Source organism: Eubalaena glacialis, chromosome 12 (genome assembly GCF_028564815.1).
Source record: "Eubalaena glacialis isolate mEubGla1 chromosome 12, mEubGla1.1.hap2.+ XY, whole genome shotgun sequence".
Taxonomy (NCBI): domain Eukaryota; kingdom Metazoa; phylum Chordata; class Mammalia; order Artiodactyla; family Balaenidae; genus Eubalaena; species Eubalaena glacialis.
In genome coordinates, this window is record NC_083727.1 from 13,672,115 (window position 1) to 13,690,905 (window position 18,791).

At 35.1% G+C, this 18,791-nt stretch overlaps 1 protein-coding gene across 3 annotated transcripts; it reads left to right on the forward strand.

Annotated features, from left to right (window-relative positions):
- The first annotated feature begins 8,195 nt into the window (after window positions 1-8,195).
- On the forward strand, window positions 8,196-18,397 carry MTRF1L (mitochondrial translation release factor 1 like). Of its 3 annotated transcripts, none has more exons than XM_061207185.1 (7): window positions 8,196-8,475; window positions 11,094-11,173; window positions 13,030-13,213; window positions 13,697-13,860; window positions 15,398-15,515; window positions 16,703-16,839; window positions 18,012-18,397. In XM_061207185.1, exons 1-7 carry the CDS (start codon window positions 8,217-8,219, stop codon window positions 18,210-18,212), a joined length of 1,143 nt encoding a protein of 380 aa, XP_061063168.1. In that variant the 5' UTR covers window positions 8,196-8,216; the 3' UTR covers window positions 18,213-18,397. The 3 variants fall into 3 exon arrangements, with proteins under 3 accessions (XP_061063168.1, XP_061063169.1, XP_061063170.1); XM_061207187.1 differs by having other exon boundaries at window positions 8,307-8,366; XM_061207186.1 differs by lacking the exons at window positions 16,703-16,839; window positions 18,012-18,397 and adding an exon at window positions 16,605-16,690.
- The last annotated feature ends 394 nt before the right edge of the window (window positions 18,398-18,791 follow it).

Consider the following 18,791-nt stretch of genomic DNA (forward strand, 5'->3'; position numbering starts at 1 on the left):
ATTTTGGAGGGCTGGGATGAGAAATAAAAGTAGTTAAATAACACCTGAAACTGAGTTCCTGGAGAACTACAGTTTAGCATTCCTCAGGCTACTGTGAAAATACAACCATATGGTCTTTGTCTCCATTTTTTATCAAGGCTATCCATGGTTAAGTTTGGAGAAAATACCACATGAAACAATGAATTGCCAAATTAAGTTTGTTTTGTTCAACACGCATTCTACTTGCAAGCAAACTGTATTTGTAGGTCCTATGAACAGTCTCCTAGTGTATCCAGAGACTGCATGTGCAAAGTAAAACTGCTTCATTTGCCATGTAGTTGTTAATATTTAAGCCAATGGCATAACTTATATCTGTATTTAAGGACTTCTGTGCAATATGGTCTTATAGAAATAATTGCCAACAAGTTGGCTGTGGTTTGCATTTTTAAATATAATCTAAGACAGAAAAAGCCAATTTTTAAATTGTAACTCTGATATTCAACATGCTATATACTGTGCTCAGTACACTAATTTTGAAGCCAATATTTCTGTACATGAAAAAAGAGCTATTTATCTCTGTTTGTTGGAAAATCCTAATGGGGAATTCCTCTGGTTGTTCACTGCCAAAACTGTGGCATTTTTATTACGGAAGAGTTTTCTTCATATATATATATATATATATGAAGAAAAGAGAAAAAAAAAGCACAAAACAATTTGAAGATATTCTATCTCAAAGACAAATCAAAGAGTGATATTGTTTTTAACTGTAATAGAGGAAAATGAATCTATGTATCAGATGTCCAATACTGTAATTAATTTATTAAAGACTGGCTCTCCAGTTCTAAAATGGTTGTGTAAAGTATGTACTTTAGCCAAAAAAAAAAAAAAATAATAAGCTTGATAACTTAGTTTTGGAATATAAAGAAAGGATTTAATAAAGGAATGCCTATATGTAGCATCATAAAACTTTTGATGAATAGCATCTGTGCTGTGGCATATTTTCCTTGAAAGTGAAATCCAAGAAAAGCTAAGTTTTTAAGCAAGAAAAGTTTTATAGGGGTTCTCTAGAAGATAATTCTCTACTTCAGACCTTAACTGTTTTCACATAGTATCTTAAAAATGACTTATTTAAAAAATGTTAAAACCAAACCATTCTGGTCCATAATTGAAAGGCAGTACAGTGCTCAAATCTTTTAGCTGCCATATTATTTTTTATATGTACTACTAAATCTTTAAGACAAAAAATACTTGCCTGACATTGACACGTACTTTTGACATTCAAGAAAACAGTATCCTATCTCGCACACACACACAAAAGTCAGTGTCATATTTATATCAAGGTGTTACATTTGAATATTAATATCCCCTGGAGGCTATTTTTTTAATCTTAAACTTAATAAATATTGAGTAACCTAAAATGAAAGTTTTAAAAATATTTATATCCACTGAGAATACTGGCCTTATATTAAGGATATTAAAATTATAAGTTTCCTTTGTCATTTTTTTAACTACCTCTCATTTTTTTAATTTATTAAAGTTTTTTTAAAAAAACAAGTTTGGGGTTTTCTTTTTAACATTTATTTTACTTGAAAGGTTGACATCGTAGTTTTCTTTTTCCATAAAGTTAAAACATTTCAAGAATTGCTTTTTTAAGTGAATTTGATTTTCTAACTTATACAGAATTCAGGAGATATGATTAAAAGGGCTATTATCTATTCCCTATGCAAATATTTTAACTGTTGCAGTGTTTGACAAAATGGGATTTAAAAAAAAAGTTTGCAGAGTAGAAAACAAAACGTTCTGTTTACACTGGCGTTGCTGACTATCCTACTATATTCAGCACTTTTAAATACATTATTTATGAAAATGTAGTTAAAATACAAGATAGAAAATATTTATAATAATCATTTCTTTTAACAAATGCGTGTTTCTGTCTGAAAGTGTTTGTGTGTTAAGACATGCTTTATCCGTGTCAATTAGATATTTACTATTTGAACAATAGTTTTCAGTAATATGGTGAAAAAAGATAGCTATGAAGATGTTTACAAAAAGTCGTATTTTTTTCCTAACGAGTGAAGAAAAAGCTAAAAGAATCATCACTTCTATTGTGAAGTTATTGTTCCTAAATTATCTAATTTTTTTCTTGATTAGAATTTGAGTTTGTTATGCTACTATGCTGTATACACATGTATGTTGTAATATCGTACTTGTTGCTGTGTTTGAGGCACATGACTAGAAAATATGTAATATACTATGATACACTGCATGCATCAATCTTTTTAAATGTAGACTTTATATTCTTGTTGTTACTATATATGATGGTGACTTGCTAGTCATAAGTTATCTTTATAAGATACTTTGGACTATTAGATGAATTGTCTGTTTGACAATACCTTTAATATTTTACCAAATGTAAAAGATAAGGGCCCTTATAAAGAGTCCTAATCTCTAACTCTGGGCATTTGTAGAATACAGATTTTGAAGCTAGTATATCCTTTTGAAGTCTGATGAGGAAGTTGTGTTGAGAATGATTCTAGAGTAGATTTACACATCAGATGTTGGTAACCATGCTATGTGAGATTTCCGTGCTAAATTCCTATTTTCAGGGGAGGGCAGTGTTTCTCTTTTAATTTCAAAATGTCTAAAGTTTCCATGTAAGAGTACGTCTGTGTATTTGCAACTCTACCAGTTTTTAAAGTATGGTATAATTCCTTCAGTTTTAATTACAGAGCTATAATAAACAAAAAAAGCCCTCAACAGGTGTCTATGCTACCATTCCAAGAGCACAATATTTGTTTTGGTAGAGTTTGATTTTTCCTAGTGAGTAAATTCCTCCCTGGGGAAAAATTAGCACTTTAGAAGGTACACTTTATATTTTACATTGCCAAGATGTCTTTGTATACTGTTAGAATCTGCTAATGCACACAGAAAGAGGTTAATGCTCTTTAAATAATGCCTAACTTCAGATGTGTCTATAATGGAAAGAAAAGTAGAGGATATAGATTATATATGAATATGTATACATATATTTATATAAATTGGAGAGATTTCTTCAGAGATGGATCTTGAACATAGATCACACTAATAATGAATGCATGATGCTTCTTTACTCTGGATAACTATTATTATGTTACCTAAAGGTAATACAGATGTCCCGACAGTGTTATAGGGCAGCTCTAAGCACAGCAGGTGCACTGGCAAGAGAACAACAGCAAAACACAATTTTGATATCAACACTATGAAGTGCAAAAATCAAGACCATAATGTGGTCATTTTTTTTTAATTTTAAAATATGTACATAGGATGACCAGTTCTGATATTTGGTCATGGTGCATGGGGTGTTTATTCGTATCCTCTAATGCTGCCTAGATTCTTACTTGTGGAATGAAATGTGTATCATATATTTACCTGATAGCTCAGTTTTGCAAAAGGACTATAGAAATAGGTAAATAGTATTTATTTATTAGGGGCAAAAAAATACACTTTCACCCCGTTAAGTTGATTTAAAATAATACCTGATTCTTATTTTTTGAATTTATCCATTTTTTTCTATACACTTACATTGAAAAAAGTGTCATATTGTAATTGTAACAAACTACATTTGCAAAAAAAATGCAATATACCAGATGTGTTGAGGAAGAAATATACAAGGAAGAAATTTAAAATACAATCAGAAAATAGGAAAATAAGCCACCTAAAATTTCTTAGATCCAAAATGTCTATAGATAGAACCCTGTCAAACTTGAGTTTTGAAAACTTCGCATTAGATACATTGGCAAATTATTTTGAAAAGTGGTAAAGATATTTCCAGAATTTTTTTTGCCTGTGTATTTATGTTGACAGTTTATGACCTTAATTTTCATAGTTTTCAGACACTTATATTTGCATGCTCTTTTCAGTTTTTTAAAAATTTCTGACCAATATAAAATGTTTGTTCTCCTGAGAAAACAATACTCAATCTGCAAAAAGTTTAGTTATTCCTTACTTGCTGCAACTTCAAATATTTACCAAGGAAACTGATACCAAAAACTTGCTTCAGATCTTCCCTGCAACACTCTTAGTAGTATCCTTGCAACACACAACAGTGCACAGAGCGATGTTTTGTTTCCAGATACCAGGCTTTAATTATAAATTTCAAGTTACGTTTCTGTCTCATGTGACTTTGGGCAAGTCACTTATCCTCTCTGAGCCTGTTTCTTTATCTTCAAATGAGGAATATAATAATTTACAGGATGGACATGGGAATGAAATAAACATGGAAAGAGTAAAGTGTTACATATAATATTATTATTTTATCAAAGTTCTCCAGCTCAATAATAATTCCCATTTTCAAGAATGTATGTATTAAATGCCATTTTAATGCACTTCCCCCGATTTTTTTCAAACTATACTTTAAAAATCTGATTTAATTATTCATTAAAAAATACAACCAAGCTTATTTTAAGACAGAGGAATATATATGTTATCGCTTTGTTCAATAATGTGATTCAAAATCAGTTCTCAGTTCACCAACATCACACTGAAGCTACAAACAAGAAATATGTTTCTTTCAATGACACACACACAAAGATATATTTAGATGTGCATATGCATATGTGTGAGTGTGTGTATAATATTGTAGGTTTAAATCAAAGTTTAAATAAGAGAAATCATTTAAAAATTTTATCTCCACAGGAAATAAAACATTCCCAAGGATAGGAAGAATATAAATATCAGTTAATTTGCCAAATAAATATGTGGTGGTTAGAGGTAAAACTAAATCAAAAGAGATTGGCCTGTAGAAAACATTGATAGTGGCACGAAATAGAAAGCATTCTTTTTACTATTAAGGTAGTATGATTTTTTAAATAATTTTATCATGAAAATATGAAAATAAAAGAATAAAAGGCAGTTGTATGCTCATAAAATTTTTCATTAAACCTTTTATTTTCGAATAGTTTTAGATTTACAGAAAAATTGCAAGGATAGTATAGATAGAACCCATATATGACACACCCATGAAACATTTGTCACAATTAATGAAATAATATCAATACATTATGAAGTCTACACTTTATTTAGATTCCCTTAGCTTTTAACTAATGTATTTTTTCTGTTCCAGGATTCAAGATACCACATTACATTTAGTCATCACGTATCCTCTTAGCTGTGACATTTTCTCAAACTTTTCTTGTTTTTGATAACGTTGGTAGTATTGAGGAGTACAGGTCTAGTATTTTGTAAGATGGCCCTCAACTGGAATTTGTCTGATCTTTTTCCCACGATTAGACAGGTGTTACCAGTTTTTGGAAGAAAGACGGCAGAAGTGCCATTCATATCACACCATATCAAAGGTACATACCATCATTACGACTTATTACTGTTGATGTTGAACTTCATCACCTGGCTGAGGTAGTGTCTGTTAGGTTTTTCCACTGTAAAGTGATACATTTTTTAAGAGGGTATATTGGTCGTAAATTTACTGGACATTTACACTGAGATAAAAATATTCCGAGCAGATTCCTCAACATTGCTACTAGGTTCCATTAAATGACTGCTAACCAATACTATGAAGAAAATATAATGAACTGGAAATTGATAAGGGAAAGTAAAACTCCAAAATTGTGTTAGCTTGAATATTCACTTAAAGGAGGTGAAAGTTAACTTTTTCCCTTGAACTACCTGTATAATTACCTTAATCCTCTGCATCCCTTGGATAGTGAAGATTTTAGTTTTACTGTTGTAAAAGGTAATCTAAATTGATGATCATTTTGCTGAGTACTTTTCTATATTGCCTTCCACTGAACAATGAACACTGAATACTGGAATAATGTAAAAGGCTTGATTTTTTCCCCCTTGCTTTAAACTATTTGTCATAAATACCGTGTATCTTGTATATGATTTTAGGATGTTTGCTAAATATTAAAAAGTATTATCAATGTGTTTGGTTCTGTAAAATTTATATTGAACGTGTGTAATTTTTTCTACCATGTTCATTGTACTTAATAATCTATATCCATATCTTGGACTTCACCAATATTTATTAGTGGACCATAAAGAAATTCTGAATGCATGAATATAACTTGAGATGCCATGTTTGGTTATTTTGCAATGCCAGAATAACTGTAGGTACTTATAAATTGAATAGATAATCCAGATTATTTTTCCACCAACTTAAGTTGTTTTGGGTTTTTATGCCCCCTTCCTTGAATCTATTTTATTATTTTACCTATGTACAATAACAGACTTCCTGAAAATGCTAGAATTTTCAACATGTAATAGAATTTGAGCATGACCATAATGGAAAAAAATTCAGAAATCTCGAACAGTGTATATTTCTTTGAGTTTTCAAAGTAAAACTAAAGCTGTTTTCATTTGACTATATTGTGGAAACCTATGGATATTATTGTAAAATGCACATGCATTACACTGACTTTTTAAAAATGTTTTGAATAAAGAATTCACCAATGTATCCTTAGAAAAGTCACTGTTTCCTCATTGGTGTAACACTGTAGGAGTGAAGGTGCACTTAATTATGTTGCTTAAATTGCTTACACATCTGAGGGAAAATAATTTCTGGCAGGTTTCTTTACATTGTTCTATAAGGTTATCACTTATTACATTTTTGCACCTTTTATAAATAATAAAGTATATTCTTGAAATAACTCGGTTTGAGAATTCAGCTGAGAGATTTATGTTGAGTTCAAGTAGCTCCCACAATTTCTATGCTTAAACTAATATTCAAAGTTGAGTTTAGACCTGGAAAGTAACTATTCCTAAAAGAGATACAGACAACCTAATCAGTCCTGTTCTATACTCGGATTAGAATTTTTTAAATTGGGTTTGGATCACTATTTTAAAGCAAAACAATTTTATAAAATAGTGTGGCTTTAATACACATTCAAAGTGAAAGAAGATTTGAGATAGTTGAAGCTTCTACGTAGCAAAACCTATTTTTCTTCTATATTATTTGGAGAGTCAGCTCACTCTACTTCACTTCGCATTTGTATGCAGAGAGCAAAGAAACGAAAAGAGGCAATGCAAGCTCATTTTATAAGAATTTTATACTTAACCTCAACAATTCTGATTAGATGACTTAAGGATGACTTAACCTTGTCAAGGGCTCCCGTACTTTACCATTTTTTTTTAAAGAATAAATAGGAAGATTTTGAGTATATTAGGTCTCTGTACAGTTACACCACCACTTAGTAAATCCTGCGCAAACCAGTTAGGTAGTGGGAGTTCCCAGATTGAACGTTCAGCCCTTGCATCCTCGGGCCTGTCTAGATTGTATTATTCCCTCATATACTTTCCTCTGGTGGGCTATGGAAAGGTCTTTTGAAAAATGCAAAAGCATTATACGAGTAAACTTCAGTATTCCTGGCACTAATCCACTCTCAAGTTTGGGGGTGGAGGTTGGTGGCTTTGGGGGGTGGGGCTACCGGAGGCGGGGCTCTGAAGGCTTTGCTGGGCTGTGATTAGTTGCAACACGCAACGGCTCAACCACCTTAAAAAGTAGCTGAGTAACAAGGAATAAGTGAGACTGGGCATGAGACTCGGTGTGGAAGGAAGCCGTTTAAAAGCAGTTAAATTAAGTGGCAGATAAAGGGCAGGAAAGCAGACTGCTAAATCACTCCGTGGTCGCCTTCGAGTCCACTTGTCACGTCTTTGTTAATACGAACCTTAACCACCGTCGAAAAGAGAAACAGCAGGAAAATTGGAAGAGTAAACACACGTACACAGTGATAACCATCCTACAATTCGCTCTGGGAGACGACAGTCCAGGCTGGCACGAGAGAGGACATCCGTGCTGTCACCTCAGCCCCTGTAGCGGACACTAGACTGCTCTCCATTGCTGTACTTTAAATCCTCACTGAGGACCTGGGAGACAAATCTTCGACGTCAGAAAACGTAATGACAACCTATTGCTTTCTCCTTCCGGTCTAACACTCCGCCCCCGCTCGTTCAAGGAGGCGTGTCTGACCTAGCCTTTAGAGGAGGTGCCCGAGGTCTCTCGGACCCGCCCCTATCGCTTTCGGCTCTGCCCCTCAATTTCCGGCCTCCGCGCATAATACGGCATTTAATAATACTTGGTCGGAAGTTCCCAACCAGGCTTCCGGGAGGCCCTTTTAAACCGGCGCGTGCGCTGGGCGGGGCTTGGCTAGGTCTCGCCCCTATTGCCAAGCTGCGCGGTGTCGCGAGATTTGCTCTGTCCGGAACTTCCGGCTCTTGTCCGCTTCCGACATCCGGCTGTAGCTATGCGGTCCCGGTTTCTTCGGAGTGCTTTTCGGGGCTTTTGGGCTCGGCAGGCTGCTGGCTCGGCCCGCCGACACGTAAGCTGCGGTAGCCTTCCACTGGAGGAGCTATTCGCCCGCGGCGGACCCCTACGGACCTTCCTCGAGCGCCAGGTACGGTCTGAAGTCCAGTTGCCGGTCAGGCGGCCTGAGCTGGTGGCGGTGGCCAAGCTTCTGAACGAGAAGGAGCAGGAGCTGCAGGAGACTGGGCACCTGCTACATGGTAAGGGCCGGGCCTAGGGGAGCGGAATTCAGAGCAGATTCTTGACTCTTCATTTGCCCTTGCCACTAAGCCGCTGCTCAGATGTCCACACTCTCTCCGAGTCTGAAGTCTTTACTCGGTTGCAGCCCTTTTTGATTGCATCAGAGGTCAAGGCATCATTATGTGAGTTCTGGTCCCATCCTCTCCTTGGGCTCCCTTGACAGTGCTCTGCGCCCTTTTACAAAACTTAAGTTGACCTTTATTGGTTGCGTATTTAATAGCAGGAGATTAGCTCGCCAAAGACAAATAAGGCACTATTCCTGTTACGGGCTCGAGAGCAGTGTTTCTAAGTGTGGTACAGGGACCACCCGCAAAAGTGACAGGATAGGTTCGTGCTAAGTAAACCCAGACTCGGAATCTGAGACCTAGAAACATGCGGTTTTAACAGATTTCCCAAGTCATTCATGTCTATTCGAATCTGGATGGGGCCTATGTTTCTGCATTTGCACAAGCTTCTGGGGATGCCTAGTTGCTGGTCTGTGGCCCACACTTTGGAAAGGCTCTAGAGAGGGTCACAATCTATTGGGGGCAAGAAAATTAATTATAATACAGATGATAAGTAAAAATATATATCAATAAAGACCTAGGAGAGCAAGGAGAACTTGTTGGGAAAGACTTGTACAGGGATAAAGGCCCACCCTTAGATGATTTAATAATAATTTTACCTTTATTGATCCTTGGCCATACTCCAGGCTTTGCTTAGCTTCCTTTATCTAATAACTCATACAATTCACGCAATAAATTATGAAGTAGGTTCTATTAGCCTCATTCAACAGAAGAGGAATCTGAGACATAAAGATAAAATAACTCAGCTCGGGTGACACCGCTTGTAAGGAATGGAGCTTGGATAGGACTGACCCCAAATCTCATGCTCTTAATCACTGAACTCTATGTTAAAGGAAGGGGAGGTTATGGGGAGGGGGAGGTTGGAACCATTTTGTAAGGGGGCTCAAGTACTAACCTACAAAGTTTGATTTCATCCTGTTGGCAGAAGCCAGCCAGCAGAAGCTTTCAGATTGGGAGTGAATGACAGAAATAGCTTTCTTGCTTAGGAATCTTGATTGGTAGCAGTTTAGAAGCAGCCTGGAATAGGACTGAAGATGCCATGGAAAATAGGAGACTAATGCAATTGTATAGTTGAGACATAGTATCCTTTGGGAAAAAATTAAATCGGTTTCATTCCTTAAGCCAAGCTTAAAGTCCAAGTAGCAGCCACAAAGCCTTAATATTAAAAAATATATAGTATTTTTATATTGATTACATGTTGAAATTGGTAGTGTTTTGGGTATACTGGATTAAATAAAATGTAGTATTTAAATTAGATTACTTCTACAATCTCCTTAGCCTTACCAGAACACTGCATTTCAGAGCTGAAAGGCCCCTTAGAGATCATCCAGCTCAGATCTTTCATTTTATTCTTGAGATTACTGAGACTCAGAAGTTGGGTGTGTTGCCCTAAGAGAACCTTAGTGGTTGAACTAGGGCTAGAATTCATTTTTCCTTTTTCTAATTAAGCACATTTTACATTTCACCAAATTCTTGCCAAAATAATTCCCTGCCATTCCACCAACACACCCTATATTCGCCTACCTCAGTTTTGCTGTTATCATTCTCTCTCCTTAATTCTTCCCTTTTTCTGCCCATCCCCAAAACAAACAAAAAATCCTTCAGCATGCTGTTATTTTAGTATTTAATCACATAATGTTTTAGGTTATTTTTTGTGAGTTTTTCTCCCCTAGAATAATGTAAAGAAAGTAAAATGATCTAAAATCCTGCCTTGAGGGCAGGTCTTAACATATTATCCCCAGCTCCCAGCATAATTGGCTGTTAATAAATGAATAAACATTCCAGCTGATAGAGTTTGTTCTTTCAACAGAGACAGCAAATTGTAATAGCTAAGAAAATTTCCCCCTCTCTCCTTTCTATAGGCTGTATGTTGTCCATAGGATAGAGGAATGAGGAGGTATATTTTGTAAGGTAAAAATGAAAACTGCAAGATGAAATAAGAATTAGGTAAAGCCTGAGAGAGAAGACTGCTTCATGTAAATATTCTATCAATATTAGGCCGGATCTAAATGTTTATTTAGGTGGACACTTTTATATTAATGAAGCATTTACTAATAAGACAATAAATAACTTCCTACTTTTTAACTCAATTTTGGTCTAACTGGTGGTACCTTCTGTTCCCCTTCCGGTCTTTCTAACTAGCTCAGTGTATTCATTTGTTATTGTAGAGTCTGAGTTGGAAAACTAAAAGCATATTTGTTAATATGAATATTTTGGGGAGGCAGAATTATAGAAAAGCTTTGTAGCTTCTTTATATTTTTCTACAGAGAGTCTTTTTATTTTGAACATATACTTTTGTCATCAGGAAAAACTTTAAAAAAAAAATTTTTTTTAAACTACATGCTTTTGAAAACTAATGTATAAAATGCTTTAAATTAATAACAGTTATTAAAAGGACAGGATGATTGTTATTTTTCCCTTAAGCTACAATAACAATAAAACTATTACCTTGAATTCTGTTAGCAATTTAATACTAATTAAGGAAAACTTACCCTGCTGCCTTTTTTTCTTAGATGAAAATGAAGACTTAAGGAAACTTGCAGAGAGTGAAATAGCTTCATGTCAAAAAGAAATAGCTCAACTGAAGCATCAGGTATGGTATTTGTGCAAGGAATAAAGCATCCATGCATGCTATTACTTCTAATGTATTTTATTAGAAGTTTATAAAAGCAAGTCAAGAACTAAGCAGCTTGCTAGTATTTGTGATTATAAACTGGTTTTTAAAGAAGGAAAAAGCATACTCCCCATGGCCCTGTTTTTTATCATACTAAAAAGGATTGTATTGATAGAACTCTGAAAGAAGGATGACTGTCACATTAATAGGATTTGCCAGAAAGGCAGTGAAATGTTGGTAGTATATTTTCCTTCTTTTGTTTTTGTAAGAGGGGTGAGGATGGGGATGGACGATGAGAAGAAGAGGTTATGGAGCGATGGCAGGAGGAAGCAGGAATATTTCTTTATCTTTGTGTCTCTGACACTATTACAGTGCCAGCCTAGAATAGGCCCTTAGGATTTTTAAAATGGAATTGCATTGCTTTGGCTTTATATCTAGGAGAACTGCAGAACATATGGAGTTAGACGAAGGATCATGAAAATTAGATCCACCCTTCATTAATTCTGTAAAGCATAGCTTAAAGGTTTGCAGCAGTTATCTCTGGAAATATAAGTGAAAGAACATGATAAGGTGAGGAAGAATCCTGGAAAGGAGGTGCTTAATTTAGAGATTCTCTTTATCCAGGTGTAGAACTTACCAAAAATTAATGTCCCCACCACCAGTCTAGAAGAATAGTTCCACTATAGAGTGAAAAGTTTCATGTAGCTTGCCTTCTACCCATTTTCTGAATTTTTTGTGACGTAGAAGGACATACGTATTAATGGTTTCTGTTCATTGGCTAGTAATTAACAGATGTAAATTCTGTCATGTTAGTTCAAGATTTGAGTGGTCACATTCTATTGGCACAGGCTGGAGAGATGGAAAAGTAGGAGAGCAAGTATAGCTCCTGACCAACACAAAGTGATATTTCAGAACTCAGGTAGACTTGGGTTCAAATCCTAGCTCTTCCACTTTCTAGTTGTAGGGTATCGGGCAACTAGAGTTAAACTTCGTTTTCACTTCCTAAGGCGGAGCTGTTAATAGAACCTGCCCAGGATGTTTTAAGAATTCAAGTACGTAGAGTGCATAGCAGAGTGCCTGTCAATGTTAAAGAACCAATAAATGTTGGCAGCTTTTTTTTAATTCACCTCATCTAAGAAGTCTTTTTTCTATATCTCCTTAATTAGTACATACTGAAGTGTGAAACACAGAATTGTAATGAAAGAAGACTGATTTAGGCACAAGGATCTGAGTTCTTGTGCCTGCTGGGGCAGTAACTAACGCGTGGCTCTGTAACGAGTCTTCTCACTTCTATTAAATCTCATTTTCTTTTACTTGTAAAATGAGGGAATTGGACCAGATCTTCTCTAAAGGCCTCTCCAGTTCCAAAATTGCAAGTTTCTCTTCCATGTTAAAGAGGCTTAGAAAAAATACAAATGCAATTTGAGTGTTTTTTTCCTGCCATACTAGGCTATAAATTTCCAGGGGTAGAGCTAGAATCTTCTTTTGTATGCTGTACACAATACAGTGTACTATTCACAGCAAGCACTTAATTATTAACTGAGTAGAGAACAGATATGTATACGTGAACACCAAAAGAAAGAAAAACACCTGTAAGTTTTAGCTGAACCCTATATAGCATTTATAATGTAGTTATAACATTAATATTTTTGGAAATTATGCATTATACGGTTCTAATTGGCAAGATAATTGAACAGTAATCAGCAATATTAAATTATTTGCTTAGGGAAACTTTAAGTAAATTAAATATTTAAAATCCTACATCCAATCACTGAGGTTTTTTTTTTAAGTTTTAAATCTTAATTATAGGAGGGGTGATATTTTTGTATTTGCAGATTATCTTACTTTTGGTTCCCTCAGAAGAAACGGATGAAAATGATTTGATCCTGGAGGTAACTGCAGGAGTTGGGGGTCAGGAGGCAATGTTGTTTACTTCAGAGATATTTGATATGTATCAGCAGTATGCTGCATTTAAAAGATGGCATTTTGAAACCCTGGAATATTTCCCAAGTGAAATAGGTCAGTAAACTGTTTTGCAAAAAGTATAGATTTAATTTATCTATCTACATATATTTTAGGAAAGGGTTGGAAAGATCATGACTAGGCTTTATAATTTATTTGTAAGGATGCTTAAGTAGTTTTATGCTTATCATTTACTTAATAATTTTGAATGCAAATACACCAATTTTGAAATGGCCTATAAAACGTTAGTCATTCAGTACTTACTAACCACTGAATGACTAATAGTCTTTTAAAAGTGGTCCTTTAGAGGTGTTACTGAACAGTTAACACCATAAATGCTTTATGTTTAATAATTATATGAAATAAAAATATTAAGTGAATATCATAGACTTGTTAAAGGTTTTCAGGATGTTTTATAATCAATATGCTTATATTATTTTGTAGCTCTTTTAAATATATTTCAAGATGGTAGAAGTGATGGTCAGTTGTTTATAAATGGTAGGAAAAATAAAATAATTCCCTTTTCCCAATGTTTTCAAGGTGGCCTTAGACATGCATCTGCCAGCATTGGGGGTTCAGAAGCCTATAAGCACATGAAATTTGAAGGAGGTGTGCACAGAGTACAGAGAGTGCCCAAGACAGAGAAGCAAGGCCGCATCCACACCAGCACCATGACTGTGGCTATCTTACCCCAACCCACTGAGGTGAGGCACCACAGGCCCCTCTCCTTGGAATCCTGGGACCAGCACAGTGCCTTGCCCCCAGAGTAACACTCACTTTACTGAATTGAGTGTCTCATTTGCATCATGTATTTTGAGTTGTTTTTACAAATACATTCTCACAGTCCAAAAAGTATGATTTTAACAGTAGATGGTAAGAATTAAGGATATATAAGTGATCTAATCTTACATTGCCGATTTATTATTTTTTTCTCCACCACTAAGCTTCAAGTAGATGTTTTGAGACCATGTACAGGAGAAACAATATTAAATAGAGTTCAAGAGTGATTACCTTTATAAAGACTTTTGCTTTGTGTGACTTGTTCCTAGAACATTAATAGCGAGAATGCTGTTTTGACAAAGGATAACTATTACTTAACAGAATTGCTACTTTATAACCCAATCATATTAAAATGGAAATATATTGCTACAGTGTTCATAATGAGTATACTTTATTTTCACAGATAAATTCTCAGACTGTATAATATTTTTAAGGTAGCTTAGTTGGGAAGTTCTATTTTGCTTATATCCCTTCTGCTGAAAAGTGATAGGAAATATATAACTTGTTTTTTAGAATGGAGTATGAATGATTTGAGAAGGAAGTTTGAGGGTTTCTCTCTAATAGGGTTAATGGAGTTCCTTTCTTCAGGTCTAAGTTTTGTGTGAAGCCTAGATGAGGAACAGAACAGTTAAGGGAGAGAGTGAAGTGGGATAGATGGCAGGAGCCACACCTAGATATAGTCACTTTGGCTTAAGCATCTTGGAGATGTAAGGAGTTTCAGAAAAAGATGGAGCCTGAAGACTGAGGTCCGTATGTCATCTCATTTCATTCTTCCAGCAACGGTAAGAGGGAGCCACATAGGGAGACATGGAGGGCCTAGGAATGATAGGATTCCTGCTCCTGGGGTTGTGGACATCTCACAGACTGGGCTGTAATGGTTCCTGAAAGAGCTTTTTAAATACAGTGCTTTGGATGGTGACTCGCAGGACAGAGCATTATCCTGATGTCAGATCCCAGTGTATTTATGAATTGAGTCTATACCCTTGACTTCTTGGCCTTTGACATTTCCGTTTGTCTCTCCTCTGCCTCTAAATATGTTTAAATCCTCCTTTATTTAAAATTAAACAAAATAAAACCTTCCTATAGTTCTTAAGCTAGTGTCATTTTTTTTCCCCTCTGCTAAAGTCTTTTTGCCCTCAAATCATTTTAGCTATTATAGTCACATTTCTATTAGTAGCTGAGTTCTGCTATTGGTAAGAAGAGGGTAATTACAGAGAAGTCCAGTTTTTGAGGATTAGGGAGGGTTTGTTTTTGTTTTACATTATGTTTTGATAATGCACTTTTCCAATAACAAAAGTTTAAAAAATGGTATCCTTCCAACTACTTTCTGTTCTTAAAATTAAATCTTCTAAACCTTATATAAATTCTATACATGACATGTGTTTATATTTATAAATAGATCTTCCCTTGGAACAGATCATACATGTAATTTTTAAATCCCAACTTTTCTCTTACATATAGATTAATCTGGTGATTAATCCTAAAGATTTGAGGATTGATACTAAGCGAGCCAGTGGAGCTGGGGGGCAGCACGTAAATACCACAGACAGTGCTGTCCGGATAGTTCATCTCCCAACAGGTATGTACTTATTTCTTCAACATAAAACAATGAAGAAAGAAATCGAATTCTGAATGACTTGATTAATTTTCCACTGACACAGATCCTCAGTTATCAGAGGAATATAGTTGTTATTTAATACTTGATTTATCTTGAATCCTTAGCTGAAACTCTGCAGGATAATTACAAAGCCAGAAGGAGGGAGGGATCTAAGCCCAGGTAATTTCCATGTTAGTGACTATATCATTAATTAAAAAAAATCCTCACAATGAAGTAATATCATGGGTTCTTCTTTATCAAAAAATGGTCTAAATCACTAGTTCTTACCGTTTTTTGGAGGGAGGAGATGGATTCCTTTGAGAAAATGAAAGCTTGGACCTGCTACCCAGAAAAACATGCTTATATGCAGAGTTTTGCAGGTAGTTTCGGGGGCTTCTTTCCATTAAGTCCATCTGCAGACATCCAGGGGTTCTGTCTTAATTCTGGATAGTAAGGCAATGGAGCTATAACTCAATATTCCTTAAGCCTTCAAAATACTATTAGTGTACAATACACTATTATTAAATGTGTTTTTACCGTTGATTTACACGTGATAAAGAGCATATGGTTAACAGAGCTCCGTTGTCTAGAAAGGATACAAGAATCGCCTACTGTAAATGACCTCAGTCATAATTCCTGTTGACTGGGAGTGGCTGATGGGAGTGCTGGGTTCATTTTCTTCTTTTTTAATATGAGGAAATCCTCACGTTAAACTTGAAGATGATGTCTTATGTAATACATATTATATAAACAGGAAGAGAAAAAAAAAGTGGATGGAAATACTCAAAAATATCAATAGCGACTAACTCTGGTAATAAGATTAACTTTTATAATTCAGTTTCTATAATGAGTAGTTACTACTTTAAAAAAAATTATGGTGCCTAGCTGAAGGTACCAGAAAATAATCCATTTTAAATGACTAATGCTTATTGTTTAGTATGTATGCCTTCAATATGGAAATACTTTGAGCTATAACTCAAATTTTCAGTTTTCCAATAACTGTAAAAGTTATTTGTTAAGTTTACAGTCTTCCTTTTTTATATTAGAGTCCTATTTTTTCCCTTTATAAAGGAAGAAGAAAAAGAATGAGAAGGAAAAGGAGTATTCCTTGATAATAAATGAAGAAGATTTTTCTATTAAAACTCTTTAATTCTCATAACACTATTCAGGTGTTGTTTCCGAATGCCAACAAGAGAGATCTCAACTGAAAAATAGAGAGATGGCTATGAAAAAGTTACGTGCAAAACTATACAGTCTGCGTGTAGAAGAAGAAACAAGTAAACGATACAATGCTAGAAAGATTCAGGTAAAACTGAATTCTTAAAAATGCTTCTAAAGGATAAAAATATTTTTAGATAAACAAGTTTTTGTATGTGTTAAAATCATTTCAATGTATTTGTCGAAATTAGAGTACAATTCAAGTAGCTCAACCAAGGGCTATACTTGTTCTATAGCAATCTTACACCTCTGCCCCGTTTTTTATATTCAAAGGTGTCTTTCTCATTCACCAAAGTTATTTTAAAAAGATATATGGGGGCTTCCCTGGTGGCGCAGTGGTTGAGAGTCTGCCTGCCAATGCAGGGGACACGGGTTCGAGCCCTGGTCTGGGAAGATCCCACATGCCGCGGAACAGCTGGGCCCGTGAGCCACAATTACTGAGCCTGCGCGTCTGGAGCCTGTGCTCCGCAACAAGAGAGGCCGCGATAGTGAGAGGCCCGCGCATCGCGATGAAGAGTGGCCCCCACTCGCCGCAACTAGAGAAAGCCCTTGCACAGAAACGAAGACCCAACACAGCCATAAATAAATTAATTAAAAAAAAAAAAACTAGCTGTTTATCCTCAAGCAACCGTTCTCTTTAAAAAAAATAAAGAAAAAACCACAGCATGTTATAATTCACATTATAAACACATCTTTAAAAAAAAAAAAAGATATATGGAATTCCCATTCATTTTTGAATCCTTTGAAAATTATGGAAGAAAGTTGCAAGGAAACTGAACTTCCTGTTTGGCATTTGACTTTGTAATTACAGACCCCTTCTATTAACTCCTTATTATAACTTTGTCATCACTGACGATAACCAGATTAATTCACAGGTTATATATGTTTAGCTAGCATTTGAATATCAACTGTGTGCCAGGCTGTATGTATGCACCATCACTGTGCAGTAGGTATTGCCTCTATTTTACAAATGGGGAAAGCTAAAGTTTAGAGTTGAAATAAATTACCTGAAGTCATAAAGTATTAAATGGCAGAGAGAGGATTCAAAATTCAAGTACTAATCTGTCTGACTTTAAAGCCTATATTTTTTTTTCTCTGTCAAGTTCCCATGTTATTTGAGGATTCAGAATGTTTAAAACTTGCTTCTTAACATTGTTGTAAATTATAAACCAAGAGCTTAATCTCCAGGTAAGTTAAACTTGTAGGTTTAGTTGCCCTGAATTTAACTGTATTTCATATCTTTTTTTTTTTAATATGTAGATTGGCACTAAAGGAAGGTCAGAGAAGATAAGAACATACAATTTTCCACAGAACCGGGTCACAGATCACAGAATAAACAAGTCACTTCATGATCTTGAAACTTTTATGCAAGGAGAGTACCTACTGGATGAACTTGTACAGTCATTGAAGGATTATGCTAATTATGAATCTTTGGTAGAAATTATTTCCAACAAAGTTTAAGTTGATTTGTTATTAAAGACTTGTATAGCTTATGAAAATTCTATTATAGCAAGTCACATTGCGTACATACCAGTATTCTCTTGAAACACATGAGTTAACACAGTTGGGAGTAACATGTTTTTAATACATAGGTAATTTATATGAATCGTCTCTCAATTTATTAGTAAAAAGTATTACCATATAATCATGACTCTGGTTGTACATTTTGAACTCATAAGAAAGGAAAACAGTCCTTTGATTTATGTAAAATATTTAATGAATGATCAGAAATTTGGTTTAACTCTTAAGGAAAACTTCAAACATAAAACAGTAGAAATATGACAGTAATTATTGTTATTAGTCAAGGTTCTAGTCAGGAGACAGAAACCATACCTTTAATTTGAACAGGGATAATTTTGATATAAAAAAATTCTTAACCAATGATGGGATTAGCTATTAGGAGATAAAAGATTACTACTCTAGGACTGAGAGAGAGTACACAAGGAAAGAATACCCTTGGAAAGGGCTTCCCTTCCCTCCAGGTGGAGAGTCAGGCCCGTTGGAGAGTAATGTTGACTAGAAGCCTAGGCACCCTGTGGC

Excerpts from the sequence above, each read along its gene's own strand:
- MTRF1L (XM_061207185.1), top strand. The coding sequence starts at position 8,217 with ATGCGGTCCCGGTTTCTTCGGAGTGCTTTTCGGGGCTTTTGGGCTCGG. Across the intron at positions 11,174-13,029 it reads TAGCTCAACTGAAGCATCAG|ATTATCTTACTTTTGGTTCC; the intron begins GTATGGTATTTG and ends TTGTATTTGCAG. Across the intron at positions 13,861-15,397 it reads TCTTACCCCAACCCACTGAG|ATTAATCTGGTGATTAATCC; the intron begins GTGAGGCACCAC and ends TCTTACATATAG.